We start from the raw sequence: 19,967 nt of genomic DNA, 5'->3' as shown, positions 1-19,967 counted from the left end.
ATGATGGATGGTCCGAGCCCTCCGGCCCACCCAGGGCTCTGCGCGCTTGGCAGGCTCCCTCCCTGGTCCGGCTCCTCGCAGATCTAATCCGAGGACTCCCCTCCCCGCCCAGAAGCCTGAGTCAAAAAAGGAAACGAAAAGCCTCAGCTATGCTCTGTCTCCCGGGGGATAAGAAGCTGTTTTTCTGGGAGGAAACCTCCTTTTTCCTCTTTATCTCGGCCCTGCCCCAGCCACCACCCGTCCCCTTCCCGTCTGAGCCCAGCCATCAGCCAGCGGCCCCTGCAAGCAACAAGCAACGTTCACCTTCTGGGAGGTGGGGGAGGAAATGTTTCTGACACCCAGGCCGCTGGTCTGCAGAGGGAAGAGGACATTTTCCGATCACCGTCGAGTTGTTATCACTTGTTTTGGAAAATCTGGCTTTCGCAAGTCATCCTACCTGGACGTTCCAAAGCTGTACTGAGCGGGGAACCACCGGCTTGTTGAGCCTCGGAGACCTTCCCTTGATCTCCTTTTGCTTTGGGTTGAAACATGGGCGTCCGAAGGAAAAGAAGAATTCACACTCATCAGCTACATTCTTGTTTGCCTTCGCCTAAGGCCGTGGTCGGCACACTGCGGCTGGGCAGACCACGGCTCCTGAGCCACATGCGGCTCTTTGGCCCCTTGAGTGTGGCTCTTCCACAAAATACCGACTTCTGCGCACGGGCCACGAAGTTTCAATCGCGCTGTACGTGCGCGCCCGCACGTGGTATTTTGGGGAAGAGCCACACTCAAGGGGCCAAAGAGCCGCATGTGGCTCGCGAGCCACGGTTTGCCGACCATGGGCCTAAGGGCACATTGCAGGTTGGCGACTTACAGCCCGCGTCCCAGGACTCCTTGGCACCCCCTATACACGGACCTTTTATCCCAGTGGTTCTCAACCTTGGCTGCCCATTAGAATCACCTGGGAATCTTTTTAAAATCCTCATTTCTGGGCCTCCTCCTCCGGAAATTCTGTTTCTCTGTTACTCATGTTGTGGCCCCCACCCCATCACAGAGAAACAGAATTCCCGGAGGAGGAGGCCCAGAAACCAGGATTTTAAACAGATTCCCAGGTGATTCTAACGGGCAGCCAAGGCTGAGAACCGCTGTTTTATTGGGTGGCAGAGAGACCAATCCTCTTGGAGAAATCGGTTACTTCCTGGCTCAGTTTTATCTTGGTTTCCAAATATTTAACCTGTTTTCCATTCTAATGGGTGTGTGTGTGTGTATGTGTACAAATAACGTCCATTACACCCCAAATTCGCTAAGGAATATGGAGAGTCATTTCCCCCATGATTAAGCATGCATGCATTGTGTGGGGCTTGGGAAATAAAGCTGTACCATTCCAGGCAGACGAGGCAAATTTTAGACATAGCCGGTTTGGCTCAGTGGATAGAGCATTGGCCTGTAGACCGAAGGGTCTCGGGTTCGATTCCATTCAAGGCCACATGCCCAGGTTGTGGGCTCGATCCCCAGTAGGGGGCATGCAGGAGGCAGCCAATCCATGATTCTCTCTCATCATTAATATTTCTCTCTCCCTTCCTCTCTGAAATCAATAAAAATATATTATTAAAAACAACAAAACACACACCCACCATTCTTCAAGTTTAAAATAAATTCAAGGACTAGTTCAAGCACATCACTAGCCCTTCAAAGGTCTATCAACCAACCTATTCTAGCTTTAAAGATAAAAAGGTAGTTTTCTGACGAAAACCAGAGACATCTCATGATTGACAATGTAGCAGAGGTCGATAGTTGAATGACCTCTAAATTAAAAACCCATTTCCTCCCCGTCCCCTATACCCCCCTGGGCAAAGGCTTGGAGGCATTCGTGAATGACAGAGTCACAAATGGACTCTGGGAATTGTGCTTAATCCCAATGGCCCACATCTCCATCCAGGCTTCTGCGAAGGACAGAGCCCTGGCCAATGGCCCGGAGTCTTCCTCCCTCCGCAATCTCCCCCTGCTCTCCATGTGGCCCCCAGGAAAGATGCACCCAAATGGCAGTCTCCTCAAATTACAATTTGGAGAAATACCGTCACTCACCACCCGAGTTTCTTTCCGCTAATTAGTGTCGGGGAAGAAATAACACAGCGCTCGTCCTGACCGGTTTGGCTCAGTGGATAGAGCATTGGCCTGCGGACTCAAGGGTCCCAGGTTCGATTCCAGCCAAGGGCATGTGCCTGGGTTGCGGGCACATCCCCAGTAGGGGGTGTGCAGGAGGCAGCTGATCGATGTTTCTCTCTCATGGATGTTTCTAACTCTCTATCCCTCTCCCTTCCTCTCTGTAAAAAGTCAATGAAATATATATTGGAAAAAACCCCAAAAAACATAGCGCTCACATAAGACACGGTTCTGAAGCCTACATTTTTCTGCACACCTTCGCCTCGTCAGAGGCCCAGGCCCCCCAGTGTGTTTTGGGAACAAGCAGGCCCGCAGTGGCAAGGCCTCCCGGGAGGATTGGCTGCTGCACTTGGAAATGAGCACGTGAACGGATGGGCTTCGTTCCCAATACATTTCAAACTTCCCATCCAAGTCCGATTGTGCTGATGGCAGTCAAACCACATCGCCGCATCGATTCAAAGAACCTGCTGATGGAGTAGAAAGGAATCCATGGCAACCGGGTAACGACAAGGACAATTACCCGCGTCTCAGCAAGTCACGCCAGAATGTGCTGAGCTCAGGCGGCCGCGCGCCAACGAGGAGCTCTCGTCGCTGATACTGACAGTTGGACGAGACACGTGCTGCGATTTCACTGTTGCACCGGACAAGGTGCTGTTGGCTCGATACCGCGTTTCCCGACACGGAAGCTGGGAACCGGCTCCTTCCTGGTCGTCGCCTGATACGTGGTGTTAGATCCGGAGGGAAGCGCGCGGCCAACTCCCGCAAGCAAAGCCCCGGGGACCTGCTGCCTCGTTTAGTTGTTTTATTTCTCCACGGGCACGCGGGGGTGTTACAACCACAGGACTGAGCCCGGCTGGCGCGGCTCAGGGGTTGAGCATCAACCTATGAACCAGGAGGTCACAGTTCGATTCCTGGTCATGGTCGGGTTGCGGGCTTGATCCCCAGTGTGAGGCATGCGGGGGGTGGCGGGGGGAGGCAGCTGATCCATGACTCACTCTCATCATTGATGTTTCTTTTTTCTTTTTTAAAAATATATTTTTATTGCTTTCAGAGAGAGGAAGGGAGAGGGAGGGCGAGAGAGATAGAAACATCCACGATGCGAGAGAATCATGGATCGGCTGCCTCCTGCACGCCCCACACTGGGGATCCAGCCCGCAACCCGGGCATGTGCCCTGACCAGGAATCGAACCCTGACCTCCTGGTTCCTAGGTCGACACTTAACCGCTGAGCCACGCCAGTTGGGCCTGATACGCTTAGTAACACTCTGTGTGCCTGTCCCACGATCGTAGACCCGAACAAAGTGAGGGGACCACACCCACCGGGATGATGTAGGCTGGAGTCTGCAATGAGGTAAAGCTGAGGCAGGGATGGTAGGGCCCCCCCATCGGTCACCTAGAGAAACGAAGGGGTTACCTGCCCGGTTATAAGAGAAGAGCCACACCGCCATGGGAAGTTTGGGTTACAAATCGATTTTATTTCATAACTGCATTGTCGGGCACTTTATGGGAATGCGTAGTTCATCCAATATTCATATCTGCATATTTATTTTTAAAATTCCCCCAACAATCCTTTTCTACACAATGTTCTCTCAGTAGTAGTCAGCCTTTGAGATGATTCCTACTGCAGCCTCCAGGACGCAAGCACAGTGGAGCCCGTCTCCATGCCCCGTGTCTCCAGAGGGCTCAGGCCTTCTAAACAGCTACTGCGTTAAAGCAAAAGAAACACACGAGGGGCAAGGTGAACTCGGAACCCCTCGCGAGCCGCGTCTGCAGGAAAGCCGGGTGCACGGGAAGCTGGGGGGTCTCGCCCACGTCTTGCCCGCCTGCGGTGTCAGCACCGAAACCACAGCCGATGCAAGAAAGCTCGTGTTTGGCGTCCGATGGTGAAATGGGTTGCAAGTCAAGCGTGTAGAAGGCGGGGTGTGTTCCCTGAAGGAGGCCGATGGAGGGGTGTGGTCCCTGGAGGACGCACCCAGCCTCCTGGGTCCCATCCTCGACGTCACGGGACCAACCAGAGGCCGATTTGTTCGTGTCCCGCGTTGTCCCTTCTTGAGGGACACAAACAGGTGACCCCACGGAGAACGGGAGTTCCCCGGACCGAGAGACTGAGGGGTGTCTCACATCAACGAGGTAACCTTTTGTGGTTCTGCAGCCTTTGAAGACAAACGATTGTGCGGCTCGCGATTCCTTCACTCCACGCACGGAGCGAGCACAGCATCCGGCGGACGCCGCCGCTCAGTACCTCTGAATTGGTACCTTCACTTTGTTTTGCTTGCTTTTTGGTAGATTTGCATATGGTATCCTGGTTACAGAACTCCCACGGTGCTTTTCTGCTGGATTCAAGTATCGTAAAGGTAGAAACCTCGAGAAGCTGGGAGGTGCAACAGACTGTACAACACACACAAAGAAATGAACTTCATTCACAGGCGGTGCCCAGCTGCGGGCGTCGCCCGACAAATGCCCCTTCGATTGGCGTGGCGCAGGCTGGGCATTGTTCAATGGGCATGTAGCATCCAGACGCTGCCCCGTGCCCGTGTCCTTTAAAAACACAGCATGGCCAACCCTCACCTAAGGCTGCGGATTCCTCTTGCATATTTATTGTTGCTGAGGCAGTTCGCGAGGATGCACAGTCCACAATTATTTTAAATAAACAAACACACTTCTCCTGCCAACCACAGAAACACTATACATTTTTTTTCCCCCTAAAAACATCACCGGGGGCATTACTACATACAGTTTTACACAAATACCGAACAACAACACCTTAAGGCGTCTGCTACCAAAGCAGGTTTGCATATGTATCTGAACGAAATGATGCAAGAAATGATATTGCACAAAAATCCTATCGTTTTCAACATGAAACATCCTTCTTTCTAAACACACAGAATTCTCTAGAACAAATCAAGATGCCGACCGGTTTGGTCAAAACCATCCTCTCTCTCAAACAGGCTTGAAGACACAGACATTGACCAGAGGGCGGGCTCCGCGTCAGACAGACCCCACTACTGACCCCATTGGAAAGAACCCCTTGCTATGTCATGAGGCGCTTTGGAGAAATTAGATTTGGGGACTCAGCTGACATTCTTTTTTTTTTTTTTCTTCACGTGACATTCTTAAACTTGTGTTCCCATGGACAAATCTCGGCCCAGAATCAAGGTGTCTTATGCTAAACAAAATGGCAATCACATCCAAAAATGTATTCATGAGAGTAATTCCACCCCCCCCCCCCAAAAAAAAAAAATCCAGATTTTTCTAGAAGAGAAGGAAGAGCTACTGATGTTGAGAATATTCACAGTTTTCTCCTCTGGCACAGGAGCCGAACTTCCTCACCCTGTTTAAGACACAACTGACTCATTCAAACCCTGGATCCTATTAGGGAGTTAGCGACAGAACTGTCACATACAGTCTTCATTCAAAAGGGAGGGGATTAGAGCCGGGCTGGCGTGGCTTGGTGGTTGAGCATTGATCTAGGAACCAGGAGGTCACGGTTCGATTCCCGGTCAGAGCACATGCCCGGGTTGCGGGCTCCATCCCCAGTGTGGGGCGTGCAGGAGGCAGCCGACCCATGATTCTCTCTCATCATTGACGTTTCTCTCTCTCTCTCCCTCTCCCTTCCTCTCTGACATCAATAAAAATATATTTAAAAAAATAAAAATAAAAGTAGGTACCTCGGGTAGCAGCATTATTCTAGATTCTTCATATAATTACAGAGAAAGGTCATGAGCTTGGACGTGGCACTGTGGTTCTGACTGAGAGCAAGTATCAGATGAAGCAGCTTTGAGAGGCTTTTTTGGTATTAGAATCTTGGGTTAATAACATCTAAGCAGAATTTATTATTATTATTATTATTATTATTATTATTACCATCATCATCATCACTATTATTGATATCTGCAATCCCTTTTAACGGGTCCCTTCGCAGCAGGGACAATGCCCACCGTTTTCTTTCCCTCCGTCCGCAGATACGGCTCCTTGCGTTTGTCCGGGACGAAGAGTCCGTGACTGCTTTCTAAATGAGAGGGCTGTTCGTTTTTAACAGAATGGCGATCATGCTATCAGCGGGTGCTTTCCTAAAACATGCGAAAGGAGGTCGCCACCCTGCTACCAACACTCCTCATGCTACTTCCTAACACTCTCCCTTAACAGAGCAAGAGCCCTGGAGTTCACACGCTGCTCTTCCTCCCCCTGCAATGCCACGGGGACCCCCGCTAAGGGCGAAGGATGCAGGCTGGGGGTGGGGGGGTGGGGAGGGGATTTCGGGGAGAACCCGGGCTCTGTGGAGGGCCCGTCTCCCTCATCTACACAAGTCTCCTCGTCGGACAAACAGGTGTTAGGTCTTCAAACACGTAAAATCCCAGCAGCAGGGGAATCTGCAAATAGCTGGCTTCATGGGAACAGATGAGAGGAGCCGAGTAGCAAAGGACACTTCTGTCCACGGCAGACCTCACGTGAATTTCACTTCCTTCCCCCCACGTCCACCGGGGCACTGGGGCGTCCAGCTGAAGAGCAGACGCTGAATACCCAACGGTTCCATGGGCTGAAACAGGGATCCTCGCTGCTGGTCTTTCGGATGGCTTCCCGGCATAGCGCGGCGAGTGTTTGGTTTGGCTTTTGTTCCTAACGTGGATGCGAAAAAGCTGACTCCGCGTGGTCAGTAAGGCACGGATCCAGCTGAAAGGACCTCGAGGGAAATGGTACCTGTGAAGGGCCGGGCAGCTCTCCCAGCCAAGGGGGGACCTAAGGAGACATGACAGCCCCATGGGCCTAGGACCGAGAAAGGACAGCAGGGAAGACTCAGGGCGTCTGAAAGGGGCGTGGACCATCAATACTGACTCACGAAGCCCGGCCGGTGTGGCTCAGTGGTTGAGCATCGATCTATGAACCAGAAGGTCACGGTTCGATTCCCGGTCAGGGCACAGGCCCGGGTTGCAGGCTCGATCCCCGGAAGGGGGCGTGCAGGAGGCAGCCGATCCGTGATACTCTCTCCTCATTGATGTTTCTCTCTCTCCCTCCCTCTCCCTTCCTGTGAAATCAATAAAAAATATATTTAAAAATAAATACTGATTCATTGATTGTGATGAACGGACCATCCATACTGACCTGGGCTATTAGAACAGGGGAACGGTGGGTAGGGATGGACCGGAGCTCAGGACCTCCTTGACAATTTTCCTGGAAGTTTAAAACGTCTAACATGTAAAGTCAGTTACTTTAAAGCCCAATTTGAAGATATAAGCAATTTAGAGAAGTATTAGTTAAGGAAAGAAAAAGATCAGAACTTAAAAAGTCAGGACAGTGTGGGTGGCCTTTGGCTCTCTGAGGGGAGGGAGGAGAGGGAGGGTGAGGGAGGAGGGGGGAGGGCCTCCCCGAGAGGCTGGGGGGAGGCGTGGAAAGTGTCTTGTGTGTAAACAGGAGGCATTCCCTTCACGCTGTCGTGCAAGAAGCTCCCTGTGTGAAAGGCATGGACCCGGAGACTTGTTTTTTGGAAGACGTGGCTGCAGCGTCCACAAGAGCTTTTCATTAAAAACAAAAACAAAAAAAACACAAAAAAGAGAGATTTTTGTCCTGGACTCAATGACTAGAAAGGCATTATTGCTCCGCAGGCCACGTCTAACGTCTCTGGGAGGGTTGACAGGCGATTCCATGAGTGGCTACATTTGCTTACTAGCGACGGAAGATTAAGGCAATCGTGGGTCAAGAGTTTCAGCAGTTGGAGGGGAGTTCGGATACGTTTAGCTAACTGGATCGGTTCCTGGAGTAGCGCCGGTCACGTGCAAGGCTTCCGTACGCCTCCTCCATTTAAATAAAATGCAGGGCGGTAAGCACCAATCCTGGGAAGTCACGTGTCCAATGATAATCTCCACACACACACACACACACACACACACTAGTACCTGACTGAAGAGCACAGTAGAAGAAGTAGCTTTCACCCCGAAAGATCAATGGGTCGCATGGACCCACCAGATCCGCGGGTGATGTCTCCCATGAAAACGAAAATGTCTAGACAACAGTGAGCGTTGCCATGCCTACAAGTAACTGTTTACTGCACAGTCCCGTGGGACCCTCCAGTGTCTCCCGAGACGCGTGGACGCCTGAGGCTGGCCCTCAGTTCTTGACAGAGGCCTGGTTTCCACTCGTGCTTCCCCCCGGAACGTTCCCGTCGGGCTGGAAGGCGGGCACCACGGCGCACAGCGACGCGGCTTCGTGGAGCGGCCCAGGGTCTCCCGGAACCCCCTGGACGCCGTTCCCTTCCTTCTCCCATGGGACCGAGGAGGACGGCCGGCGCTCGAGGCTGGGGATCAGCAGATCATCTGGGGCCTGGCTTAGTGTTTCCTCCTTGTCTGCTTTTCCTTCCTCAGTCCGGGCAGCGTCCGGTGGAGCCCGCGGGACACCCAGCTCAGAGGGGGAGGCTGGCTGGTCGGCCCCATGAGGGCCGCCCCCGGGGGCCCCGTCGAGGGGCCTGGCACTGTTCTCCTCCTTCAGGCTGAAGAGCGAGCCCGTGGCACAGCTGGAGCTGGCCCGCTTCCTGGGGGACGGGGGCAGGTGTCGGCCGTGGAGGGCGCTGTCATCCTGGCCCCGGTGCCAGTCGCCTTGGTCCCCGGACCCGCCACAGAGGGCCGCCAGGTTGTCCTCGCTTGGGGCGTTGGATTTATTCTGGAAGAGGAAACAGCCCATTCAGGAACGTCTTTGATACCATGAGAGCATCACTTGAGCGACTGTCCATGATTTTATTTAGTTCTTTTTTTAATCCTCATCCAAGGATATTTTTTAAAAATATATATATTTCCATTGATTTCAGAGAGGAAGGGAGAGAAAGAGAGGAGAGAAACATCAGTGATGAGAGAGAATCATGGATCGATGCCTCCTGCACGCCCCACACTGGGGATCGAGCCTGCAACCCGGGCATGTGGCCTGACCAGGAATCAAACTGCGACCCCCTGGTTCCTAGGTCGATGCTCAACCACTGAGCCACGAAAGCCGGGCTAGCTCTAGTGTTTTTAAAGCATTCAGGTCAATTTGTTTAAAACTACAGCTCCGTTTTGAGGCAAGACGACAAAAATTTAGTCTAAGATCAAGGAACTTTAGAAAATATAGTGGGGACATTTCATGTTTTATAAAAGTCCCCCCAAAAAAGACAACTATAGAATTAGGTTGTCAGGAAATGCTACTACTTGGCCAAAGAATTTCAATTCCTGACAACCAGAGTTGGCTGAATAAAAGGGAAAACACTGAATATGTTTTTACTAGAATTAATTCTTCACGATTCCACGTTAGAGTATTTTTGAAGTTGGGGCACGTGTCCATTAGAGGTCCGACACTTGTATGCGCTAAGAGGACAGCCTGGGGCCGTCGCAGCCACGGGAGGGACGGGGCCTTGAACTCCGTGGCCGGAGCACCACTCACCGCAGGCTGGTAGTCGATGTTGTCCATGGAGCGGAAGAAGTCCAGGCTCTTGGCGGCCGCCAGCTTGCCCGGGTCGGAGCTGTGGGTGCTCAGCGTGTCCAGGATCTCGCCCAGCAGGTCCATCTCCCCCGAATACAGCGTCTTCCCTCGCGTCTCCACCGAGTCATCGCTTTCGTAGGAATAAGCCCCGGCCTCCTCTCCATCCTCCGAGGACAGCCTGCGGGGAAACGAGACGCGCTCTGGGGGCCGGGCGACCACACGGGCTGCTGTGCCCCGCCTCTCGCCACCTCCCTTCCAGGGCCCGCTCGGGGGAACAGCGAGAAGACGGAGGCTGGTCCATGGCCAAGTTCACCCTGGGGAGGATGTCTAGCCCAGCCACATACAGGGAGTTCCGAGCAGCTGCATTAAGAACATGCAGCCGGGCCCGGCCCGTGTGGCTCAGTGGTTGAGCGTCCACTCAAGAACCAAGAGGTCAGAGCACACGCCCGGGTTGTGCACTCGATCCCCAGTAGGGGGCGTGCAGGAGGCAGCCGATCGATGATGTTTCTCATCGACGTTTCTGTCTCTCCATCCCTCTCTCATCCTCTCTCTCTAAAAATCAACAAAAACATATTTTTTTTTAAAAAAGAACGTACAGCCGTCAAGTCTACGGCGCCTTCACCAGGAAGCAGAAAAGCCGGGATGTCACCCAGTCTGATTCTGTGGGACTTGGGACTTTGGCCTTCGAAATGGTAGATCGAGCGCTTGCACCATGTGCTGGGGTCAAGTTCATGTTCGATATTTTTATATGGTTTATCCTTGTACTTATTTAGTCGCCTGTCTTAGGGAAGAACGCATATTCCCTTGTACAGACCAAGATTGAACAGCGAGAAGGCATGTTCATTGGTCACGCCCTTGTAGGTTAACATTGAGAAGTCAAACAGACACTATTATGATTGTTATTTCCCTTATTTTATGGTAAAATTCCTCTTCACCACTGTGGGTTGCACCGTAGACGTAAGTCTCTCCGATCCCCCGGCTCAGTCTGTTTCCAGGGACTTTCCCTGTTTCTGATGCTGAACCTGCCCCCTCCCAGGGGGGTGGGGGGGGCCAGGGTATAACGTGGGTGGCTTCCTACTTCCCCTGCCCCCCGCATCCCCGACGTCCCCCACATCCGCAGCATCCTTGCTCCCCAAGAACCAGCCAGCCCAGGCCCACCCTGCTCTCCCGTCTCAAGATTCACCCCCCACAAGACGGGTGAAGAGCATCACAAGGGGGTGACATCCGATGCCTGGGGGTGCGCACTCTCAACTATCCTGTGTGACCTACGACCTCTGCCCAAGCCCCGCGGCTGGGAGGCCATCCCACCCCATTACTGACTTGCTGGCCCGGTCCACGTCCTCGTCCTCGTCCTCACACGGCGCGCCGTCGTCGAGGCTCTTGAGGGGCCTGTGTAAGCGTGCCTGCGGGACGGACGGACAGACGGCATTAGGAGGACAGCACGCCTCCTTCCCAGTCACGTGTCAAGGAACAACTTGATTTGCAAAGGAACGTTTTTTTTAAAAGACAGATTTCAGAGAGGAAGGGAGAGCGAGCGAGAGAGAGAGAGATAGAACCATCCATGATGACAGAGAATTATAGATCGACCGCCTCCTGCATGCCCCCCACTGGGGATGGAGCCCGCACCCCGGGCAGGTGGCCTGATTGGGAATCGAACCGTGACCTCCTGGTTCATAGGTCGACGCTCAACCACTGAGCCACGCCGGCTGGGCAGTCAGAAACACTTTTGTAAGCAATATGCACTCAGGGTTTTCAACGTTACCCAATAACTTGGTGAGCTGGGCAGGAAGAGAGGAGAGAGTAAGGGGCCATTTATCTCAACACGTACTCCACCTCACACTCAAAACCAAGAACGAACGAGAGGACTGAACAGGTGTATACATAGCCCACCCACCTGGTCGGTCGGTCGGTCGGTCGGTTGGTCGGTCCCTGTTTGTTCTGGGAATACTTGGCTTACAATTGATTTGGTCAACGCTCAAGAGAGACAAAAATGGCAGCTTATTCAACACAAGCATCCCAGGTGGTGTCTGCATTACCGGTTCCGTTGGCCCGGGACTTGGGTGCAATGGTTTCTGGGAGGCAGCAGGCCCAAGTCACAGAACCACCCAACTTCCTGCCCTGACCACCCCCTGCTCCTCCTGCAGTTACCATTTCTGCCGCTAGATGGCAGGCGGACCCCAATCAGGCAAAGGGCTGAGTCCATTGCAATTCAAAAGGGGGTTAGGGGGTGTGTGGGGGGGAAGGGGGGAGGAGGGCGAAGGGGGGGTGAGGGATATAGGCAGAGGAATGGGCAAATACGGTTTTTTGGACTTTATAAAATTAAGATGCTGTGACATGTGATGTGTTTGAAGGCAGCTCCTCTGTGCTACCGTCCGCATTTTAGAGTTGGGAGTGACTGAGGCTCTGACGTGTTACCTTGCCTACCCAGACTCCACAGCAAACCCCTGAGCTTATGCATTCTGGATGCTCGGACTTGCATGAAATAACGTGAGAATAAACTTTAGAACTCTACGGAATTATAATGGCAACCACCCTAAAAAAACGCATGGGGTTCGGAATTGGAAAAGAGCTTTAAAAGCACGCTTGTCGTCATTTTTGTAGGTGGGACTATAGCAAGGTACAGGAGACATCAATCCAGTTCAGATGATGATAAGATTCTATTAGCCTGGCCGGCGTGGCGTGAGCGTCGACCTAGGAACCAGGAGGTCACGGTTCGATTCCCCGTCAGGGCACATGCCCGGGTTGGGGGCTCGATCCCCAGTGTGGGGCGTGCCGGAAGCGGCCGATGAACGATTCTCTCTCATCGTTGATGTTTCTATATTTCTCTCCCTCTCCCTTCCTTTCTGACATCAATATTTAGAAAAATAATAAATTAAAAATGTTTTAAAAAGACTACCCCGAAAGGTAAATTTTATCATGAATTTTGTCTTGCACAACCATCATCTTTCAAGAAAAGGAAGTATTATCTCAAGCCCACTAGAGGGCAGCCTTGTAGCCCATTACTGGATGTTGGGGAGGGAGCTATGGAGCACAAGTTGGACTACAAGTATGTGACATGCTGGAAATTAATATTATTTCAACAATTAAAAAAAAAACAGGAGAAAATAGCTTTCTTTAAAATTAACAATGTGGCACCAATACTGTTCAATATTGGCCTTAAAAGATCAAATTTAAAAATTAGCGACATTAGCATAAGTTAGACTAAATATATGCTACGGAAAGAGTGATTTTGGGACAGAGATGCTAAAAGGTGTTTAGAAAATTCAGACAATTTTTCTTGGGCGTCTTTAAACGGGATCATACTCACATAAAACATTTCAAAAATTTTTTTTTTATCATTTAGAACTTGCGAATAGATTTCCTTATCACCTTCACTCAACATTTCAGCTTGATCGTAATAGCAGGACGCTCACTACCGAGTCCAATTAAACGAAGTGCTAAACATTTAAATTAAAAAAACAACAACAACAGGTTTGTTGGTTTGTTTTTCCTTATCACGATTCGGTTAAACATTTTTTTTCTTTTAACTTTGCAAAATGTATGTGAAGTATTCGTTCCAATGACCTGTGCCTCCTCCTTCCTACACACAGGCCCCACCCCCAGGCCATGGCGATCTTTCTCCTGGTGACGGACAATCGCTTTTCCTTGGTCGGAAGAGCGACTGGCCACTTCCAAACCAATGGCCGAGCCACTTCTTTCTCGACCAATAAAGCAATGCTGTGCAACGGGCCCTGCTTGCCATGTTCTGGAACCTACTGAGTCACCTGAGCGGGAAACGCAACCTATAATCACATTCACTTTATGCCCGCGGTTCGCTGAATTCCAATGAAGGAACGTGTGTCCTAAATACGAGACTGTCATCCACGGCCTGCGAGGCGCGAGTGGGCCGCCCTGTGGGGGCTCGATAATTGGGAGCATGCGCCTGTGTTTTCCTAGAAATTTCACAGGAAGTTACTGTCCACTGTGTCGCGCATTAACATACGAGATTCATTATCTGTGCGACGTCAGCCACCTGCTTGCTTCTATTTTTAAAGACAGGCTTCCGTCCTGGGATTCTTTCTGGTCCCCCTTCAACCAAGAAGGGGGCTTTGAAATGCCCGACTTGCAAGTGTTTCCTTGCCAAACAGGCACACGGGACCTCCACGCACCTTCCTTACAGGTGAAATCACGGCTCATCCGCTATCAAATGAGCGTGTGCCATTTCCCGCCAATCGAGGAGCAGGATGCATCCACCAATCAAGTCAGAAGGACCCAAAAAGGTAGCCAAGTTTCCTCTGAGGTGTGCATAACACCTCGCACGATGGGTAGAACAGGGAACATCCCCAAATGGTATCTGCTAGTGCACACACCTCCCTCTGTATACACTGGAGAGAAAACTACTCGTATCTCAAACCAGGAGCCTCTACGTAAAGACCCTTAAAAACAGAACAAATGCCCCGGCCAGTTTGGCTCAGTGGATAGAGCGTCGGCCTGCGGACTGAAGGGTCCCAGGTTCGATTCCGGTCAAGGGCACATGCCTGGGTTATGGGCTCGATCCCCAGTGGGGGCTGTGCAGGAGGCAGCCGATCAATGATTCTCTCTCATCATTGATTTTCTATCTCTCTCTCTCTCTCCCTCTCCCTTCCTCTCTGAAATCAATAAATATATTTTTAAAAAATAGAATGACCACACGTGGAACAGTACGTGGTGTTATTCGTAGAAACTACGGCTATTAAACACACGTCCACTTGTACACACTGCGTGTGGGTGAGAGTCTTGACTGCATTCCAAGGGGGGGCGTTGTTCACCCACAGGGACACCCCCCTTTCTGTCATGGTTCAGGCGGAGAAATAGCCTTCCTCTACATGGTCTGTGCAGCTTCGGCACAATTAGCTGGACAGGTTGGAAAGGAACCGGGCCCAGCCGTGAAGGAGTTAAGAGCGACGCCTGCCAGGGTTTCCAAAGGCCTCACAACAAAGAGCCCAGCCCTGCCCTCGCAGGGGATGGGGGTGCGTGTTTGGTTTGCTTGGGGCCATCCATCTGCTAATGTTGACGTGCAGCACAGCTAAGCTCCCGCCTACGGTGCACCCGTCCTGCTGCTGCTGCTGTGTGTGTGTGTGTGTGTGTGTGTGTGTGTGAGAGAGAGAGAGGGAGAGAGAGAGAGAGAGAGGGAGGGAGGGAGATGCAGACACACACACACACACACACAATTACTGGACTAAGACAGGCTACTATGATTACAAATGCAGCCGTTTCTTAGATGCACACACATTCGATGTATCCTTTCAAGGGATTTCTCATCCTTGGAAAATGCCCCTCGGTTTCTGCGGGGCAGCATGTAAGGCAGCATCCTAGAGGACAGACGTCGTCCAAACATCGCCCGCGAAGCCTACAGGGTCTTGTTCTGCCATCACATGGACGAGAGAAGGCCCGTGTGTGGCCGAGATCAAAACTGACGTGCAGCTCGGATCCTCACCGGACCCACCCGCCGGTGGCTGCCATGACACGGGGGACCCCCTCCCCGGGGCCTCGTTAGCCTGAGGCCACGGCCAACCCCGCACCGAAGGGGCCAGGCCTGGGCTGTACAGATGCAGCGCCTAATTGGGAGCTGTCCCCCGGACATGCCGTGCAGCCTCATCAATGAAACGGGAACCAGCCAGGCTCATCGGCACCTCCCCACGCGGTTCCCGCGGGCCGGGGGGTAGGGGATGCGCGGGTCACGCACGCGGGCTCGGAGCACACACAGTCCGGGGGTCGGTCCATTCTCGTCCACGGGACCCAGGTGGGGAAACGTGCCTTTTTCGCCTCTAAGCACACTCTGGGAATGCCAACAATCACCACCATCTCGTTCACATCCTTTGCAGAACAGATGAAAATAAAGTGTTTCAGCGACACGAGTCCGGCTGCAAACTGGGGGTGGAAGGCTCTTTCCGGAGCTGAGGCCCAGGGCGTACGGGGACAGGCCAACGGAGTCCAGATCCTTTATTTCGATAATTTCACTGACAACAAAACACATCCTCAAGGTCTGCTAGGCCAAGATGTTTCTTGGTACAAGAGCTGTATATAGATATATATTTTTTTGGTCTCAATGTGTTTGTATTGATTTCAGAGAGGGAGAGGGAGAGAGAGAGAGAGAGAGAGAGAGATAGAAACATCCATGATGAGAGAGAGTCATGGACTAGCTGCCTCCTACACGCCCCACACTGGGGATCGAGCCCCAAACCTGGGCATGTGCCCTGACCGGGAATCGAACCCTGACCTCCTGGTTCATAGGCTGATGCTCAACCATGGAGCCATGCCGGCCGGGCACGAGCTGTATATGTCTTTTCAAATCATAACCTGGGGTCTTCAAGTCATTCCTACTTAAATGGAAACAGACACCGTTAGGGCCCCGTGACGTCAGTGACTGGAGGGTGATTGTGTGACCCCGGGAAGCAGCTCCGGGGAGGGAAGGCAGCGAGCAGATGCGTGGCTACGCGCGGCCAGAAGCTAAGGACGCGTGTGTCTGTGTACACAGACGGCTGCCGAGTCGGGAGCGCCTGTGGCCGCCACCTCGCACACACGCTCTCTCTAATGCCTGCGGCACCCTGGGGAATGACAGGGGTTGTCATCCCCGTCTCCCAGGCGCCCGAAGCGAGGCTCGGGGATGCTGTGCTCTGCTCAGTGCCAAAGGCTGGGACCTTCTTCAAAGTCAGGGGTGTCTGGCTCAGAACCCCACCCCCTGGTCCCTCAGGGCCCCGCCTGACACCCCCCAACGCGAAGGCCAGGCAGCGGCTTCAGAACCGGGGTCCCAGAGTCAGTCTGTCCCCCGTTCCACCCCTGCTGCTCTGTGTACCACCTGCAGACCTGTGGGCAGCGGGACCCCTCCCTCCCTGAGAGTTTGCTGATTCTAGATCCCGCCTTTCGCCACCTGCAACTGTCCCGAGAAATGCTCCCCTACCTCCCCGAAGATCTCAACGTGCCCAGACCCTGGTGCTATTCCACTCGGGGAGACGGGGGTAAGAGAACCCCTCCTCTTCACATAGAAACCCGCTCCCCGCGGTAAAGACAACGCACAGGCTCCCAGATCGAGGCAGCCCACCTTCTGCGAAAGTTAACTTTCTAAGAGGCGAGAGCCCGAGACGGATAGGAACTGAACGTCCTGGGAGCAAGACTGAGACGCCGATTACAAACCCATCAGTCATTTACAAGCGAGTACAGTGGGGCCTTGACTTACGAGGGTCCCGGCTAATGAGTTTTTTGAGATACCAGCTGTCTCTCCTCCGATTTTTTTGTATTGAGTTGACAGAGTAATTTGAGTTAACGAGCTCCTTAACGAGCTCGGTCTCGGAACGAATTAAACTCGTAAGTCAAGGCCCCACTGTAAATGTTTCCCAGCTGATGGCAGTGGGTAGAAGAGGTTGCCTCACTGACGGAATCATCATCATCATTATTTAACATTGTTAACTAGTTATTTAAATATAGTTTATAATTTTTACGTTTTTTGTTGTTTTTTAGAGAGAGAGGAAGGAAGAAGCAAAGAGAAGAAACATGGATTGCTGCCTCCCGCACGCCCCCTCCCGGAGGCCCGCGGGTGGGCAGCCGTACCTGGGTGAGCCTGCGCTTCTCCCGGCTTGCCCCCTTGTCGTTGTGTAAGGTGTAGACCGGGGTGTACTGCACAAAACCGGAGTAGGCCCCACACTCGTCCTCAGTCTCCTGCAGGTGGAGAGAGACGAGGAGTGGTGTCAGAACGCTGCCTGGATGACTGACGGACGCTCTTGGGTTCCTCAACCAAGCATCCGTCCGACACAGACATAAATAACAAAGGAACACCCAGGCTGCACGCCTAAAGGCTCTATTTAGAAAAATAGGTCCCCCTGCATTGTTCTGTGTCGTGAATGAACAATTTCCAGAATAATCTCTATTTTGAGTAATTTGAGTCAAACGCATACGAGGATCATTCACCCTCCGTCGCGACCATGGAAGTTTTGAGTGGGATTATTGGTCTCCGAAGGCACAATTTCAAAACAGAATAACCGATAAAAAAAAAAACTGCGGAGATGTAATATGTAATCAAATCAAACAGACATACACACAGACGCATAAATATGCATATATATGCGATGTTCGCAGAGTCCAGTACACACCCTCACACACAAACCTTTGTCAATGAAGGACAAGCGTAGTGTAAAGCAGCTACTGCTGGAAAGAGCTCATAGACCGACCAGTGGTTCTCAACCTTCCTAATGCCGCGACCCTTTAATACATACAGTTCCTCATGTTGTGGGGACCCCCAACCATAAAATTATTTTCGTGGCTACTTCGTCACTGTAATGTTGCTACTGTTATGAATCGTAACGCAAATATCTGATATGCAGGATGTATTTTCATTGTTACAAATTGAACGTAATTAAAGCATAGTGATGAATCACAAAAACAATATGTAATGATATATTCAATATGTGTTTTCCGAATGGTCTTAGGCGACCCCTGTGAAAGGGTCGTTCGACCCCCAAAGGGGTCGCGACCCACAGGTTGAGAACTGCTGTCATAGACCAAAGGAGGGCATTCATGGCTTAATTCTGCACTCCAAATCATCTTCTTTTAAAAAATCATTAGCTTCACCCGGCCGGCGTGGCTCAGTGGCTGAGCGTCGACCTAGGAACCAGGAGGTCAGGGTTCGATTCCCGGTCAAGGCACATGCCCGGGTTGCAGGCTCGATCCCCAGTAGGGGGCGAGCAGGAGGCAGCCGATCCATGACTCCCTCTCATCACTCATGTTTCTCTCCCTCTCTGCCTGTCCCTTCCTCTCTGAAATCAATAAAAATACCTACCTAAAACAATTTTTTTTTCTTAAATACATAAACAATGATCGGCTTGCAGCAAAGCATTTTGGGAGGGGTAGCTATATCAAGGCCATGAACTTTACGGGAACAACACCTCCTGTTAGAAGAGTATCTTTGAAGATCTCGGGAGCCCTGCGATAAAATATGCAAGCGATCAAGAGATGGCTCCGTGGGCGCACGCAGCCCGGCAGGCGGTTTCCAGGGGGCTTGTTAGGAAAAAGCCGTTCCCAAGCACAGGGCTAAGCACACTTCAAAAGTCATTAAACGCACACATCCGAGTGGTCTGAGAGGTCTGAGCGCCAACCCTTCGCGAGCGGGAGGAGGAGGCCCACCTTGTGTTTCAGCTTGCTCTTCACTTCCTTGATGCCCTGCTTGGCGTGGCTTTTTGCCTGGAAAACAAGAATCCGATTGTCAGGCTCAGAACGCTCCTTTTGCCACGTGAAGAACGAGTCCCCAAGCCCTGGCCGGTTTGGCTCAGTGGGTAGAGCGTCGGCCTGCAGACTGGGGTCGATTCCCGGGCAGGGCACATGCCTGGGTGGGTTGTGGGCTCGATCCCCAGTGTGGGGCGTGCAGGAGGCAGCCGATCCATGATTCTCTGTCACCACTGATGTTTCTCTCTCTCTCTCTCCCTCTCCCTGCCTCTCTGAAATCAATACAAATATGCTTAAAAATAAAACAATGAGGAGCCATTGCTAGCTTTTATAAATAAAACTAGAGGTCCGATGCAGGAAAATTCATGCAAGAGTAGGGCTTCTTCCCCCGGCTGCTGGCACCGGCTTCCCTCCAGCACCCAGGATCCAGGCTGGCTTCCCCCGGGCTATCTGTAGGCACCTGGAACCCGGCTGGCTTCCCTCCAGCCCCAGCTTCGTCAGGAAGGACATCCGGAAGACGTCCGGTCTAATTAGCATATTACCCTTTTATTATTATAGATATCCTCTCTATATAATGACACCATTCGAGCACTTGGATTTCTTTTGGTCAGTGTTATTTCTGATTTTTGACCATCGTATTTCAAAGGAAAGGAGGGAACATTCGAGACTGACAGGTCTCTCGGCTAAAACCATGCCGTAAAATTTTACCGGTGGGGTTTTTAAGTATCCAATGAAGACTCACGTATTTATATGCTGTCCGCACCGCGGGGGTCGCTCTGGTCATCGCAGAGTTGAACAGGGCGCCTCCTTTCTGCAAAGGAAACACAGACACTCATTTCCAAATACGGTCGACCAGATGCCCTGGAAACAAGCACGGGTGATAGGGTAGAAAAAAAGCTTTCATCATAGGTTCAACGAAGGCCTACAAAACAGCAACAATGAGAGAGGCTCATGGACCGGCTGCCTCCTGCACACCCCCCACTGCGATGGAGCCCGCAATCCAGGCCTGTGCCCTTGGCTGGGAATCAAACCGTGACCTCCTGGTTCATAGGTTGACGCTCAACCACTGAGCCACACCAGCTGGGCTCACCCTGGAAGGTGAAGCCTACTGCAGCGACACGGCCAGTAACAGGTGTATATTTAAAGCGTCATAAAGAAATACGACTATTTTCACGTTGGGTAATAAAGACTCGATTTGTGGAAGAGGGGCTT

At 52.0% G+C, this 19,967-nt stretch overlaps 1 protein-coding gene across 1 annotated transcript in view; it reads right to left on the bottom strand.

The window, feature by feature from the left end:
* Positions 1 to 7,622: 7,622 nt before the first annotated feature.
* Positions 7,623 to 19,967, bottom strand: part of DENND1B (DENN domain containing 1B) — a gene marked incomplete at its 5' end in the record, with an annotated part of 77,461 nt that continues 65,116 nt past the window's right edge. Inside the window, 6 exons of the mRNA XM_081114509.1 lie at positions 7,623 to 8,792; positions 9,543 to 9,759; positions 10,902 to 10,984; positions 17,148 to 17,255; positions 18,717 to 18,773; positions 19,498 to 19,566. Of these exons, the coding sequence (XP_080970635.1) occupies positions 8,244 to 8,792; positions 9,543 to 9,759; positions 10,902 to 10,984; positions 17,148 to 17,255; positions 18,717 to 18,773; positions 19,498 to 19,566 (1,083 nt within the window). The 3' untranslated portion in view covers positions 7,623 to 8,243. The remainder of the gene's footprint in view (positions 8,793 to 9,542; positions 9,760 to 10,901; positions 10,985 to 17,147; positions 17,256 to 18,716; positions 18,774 to 19,497; positions 19,567 to 19,967) is intronic.

Source organism: Myotis nattereri (assembly GCF_964212035.1).
Source record: "Myotis nattereri genome assembly, chromosome: 20".
NCBI classification, from domain to species: Eukaryota; Metazoa; Chordata; class Mammalia; order Chiroptera; family Vespertilionidae; genus Myotis; species Myotis nattereri.
The sequence above is the reverse complement of the archived record's forward strand: the minus strand, read 5'-3'. Positions and strand labels throughout refer to the sequence as shown.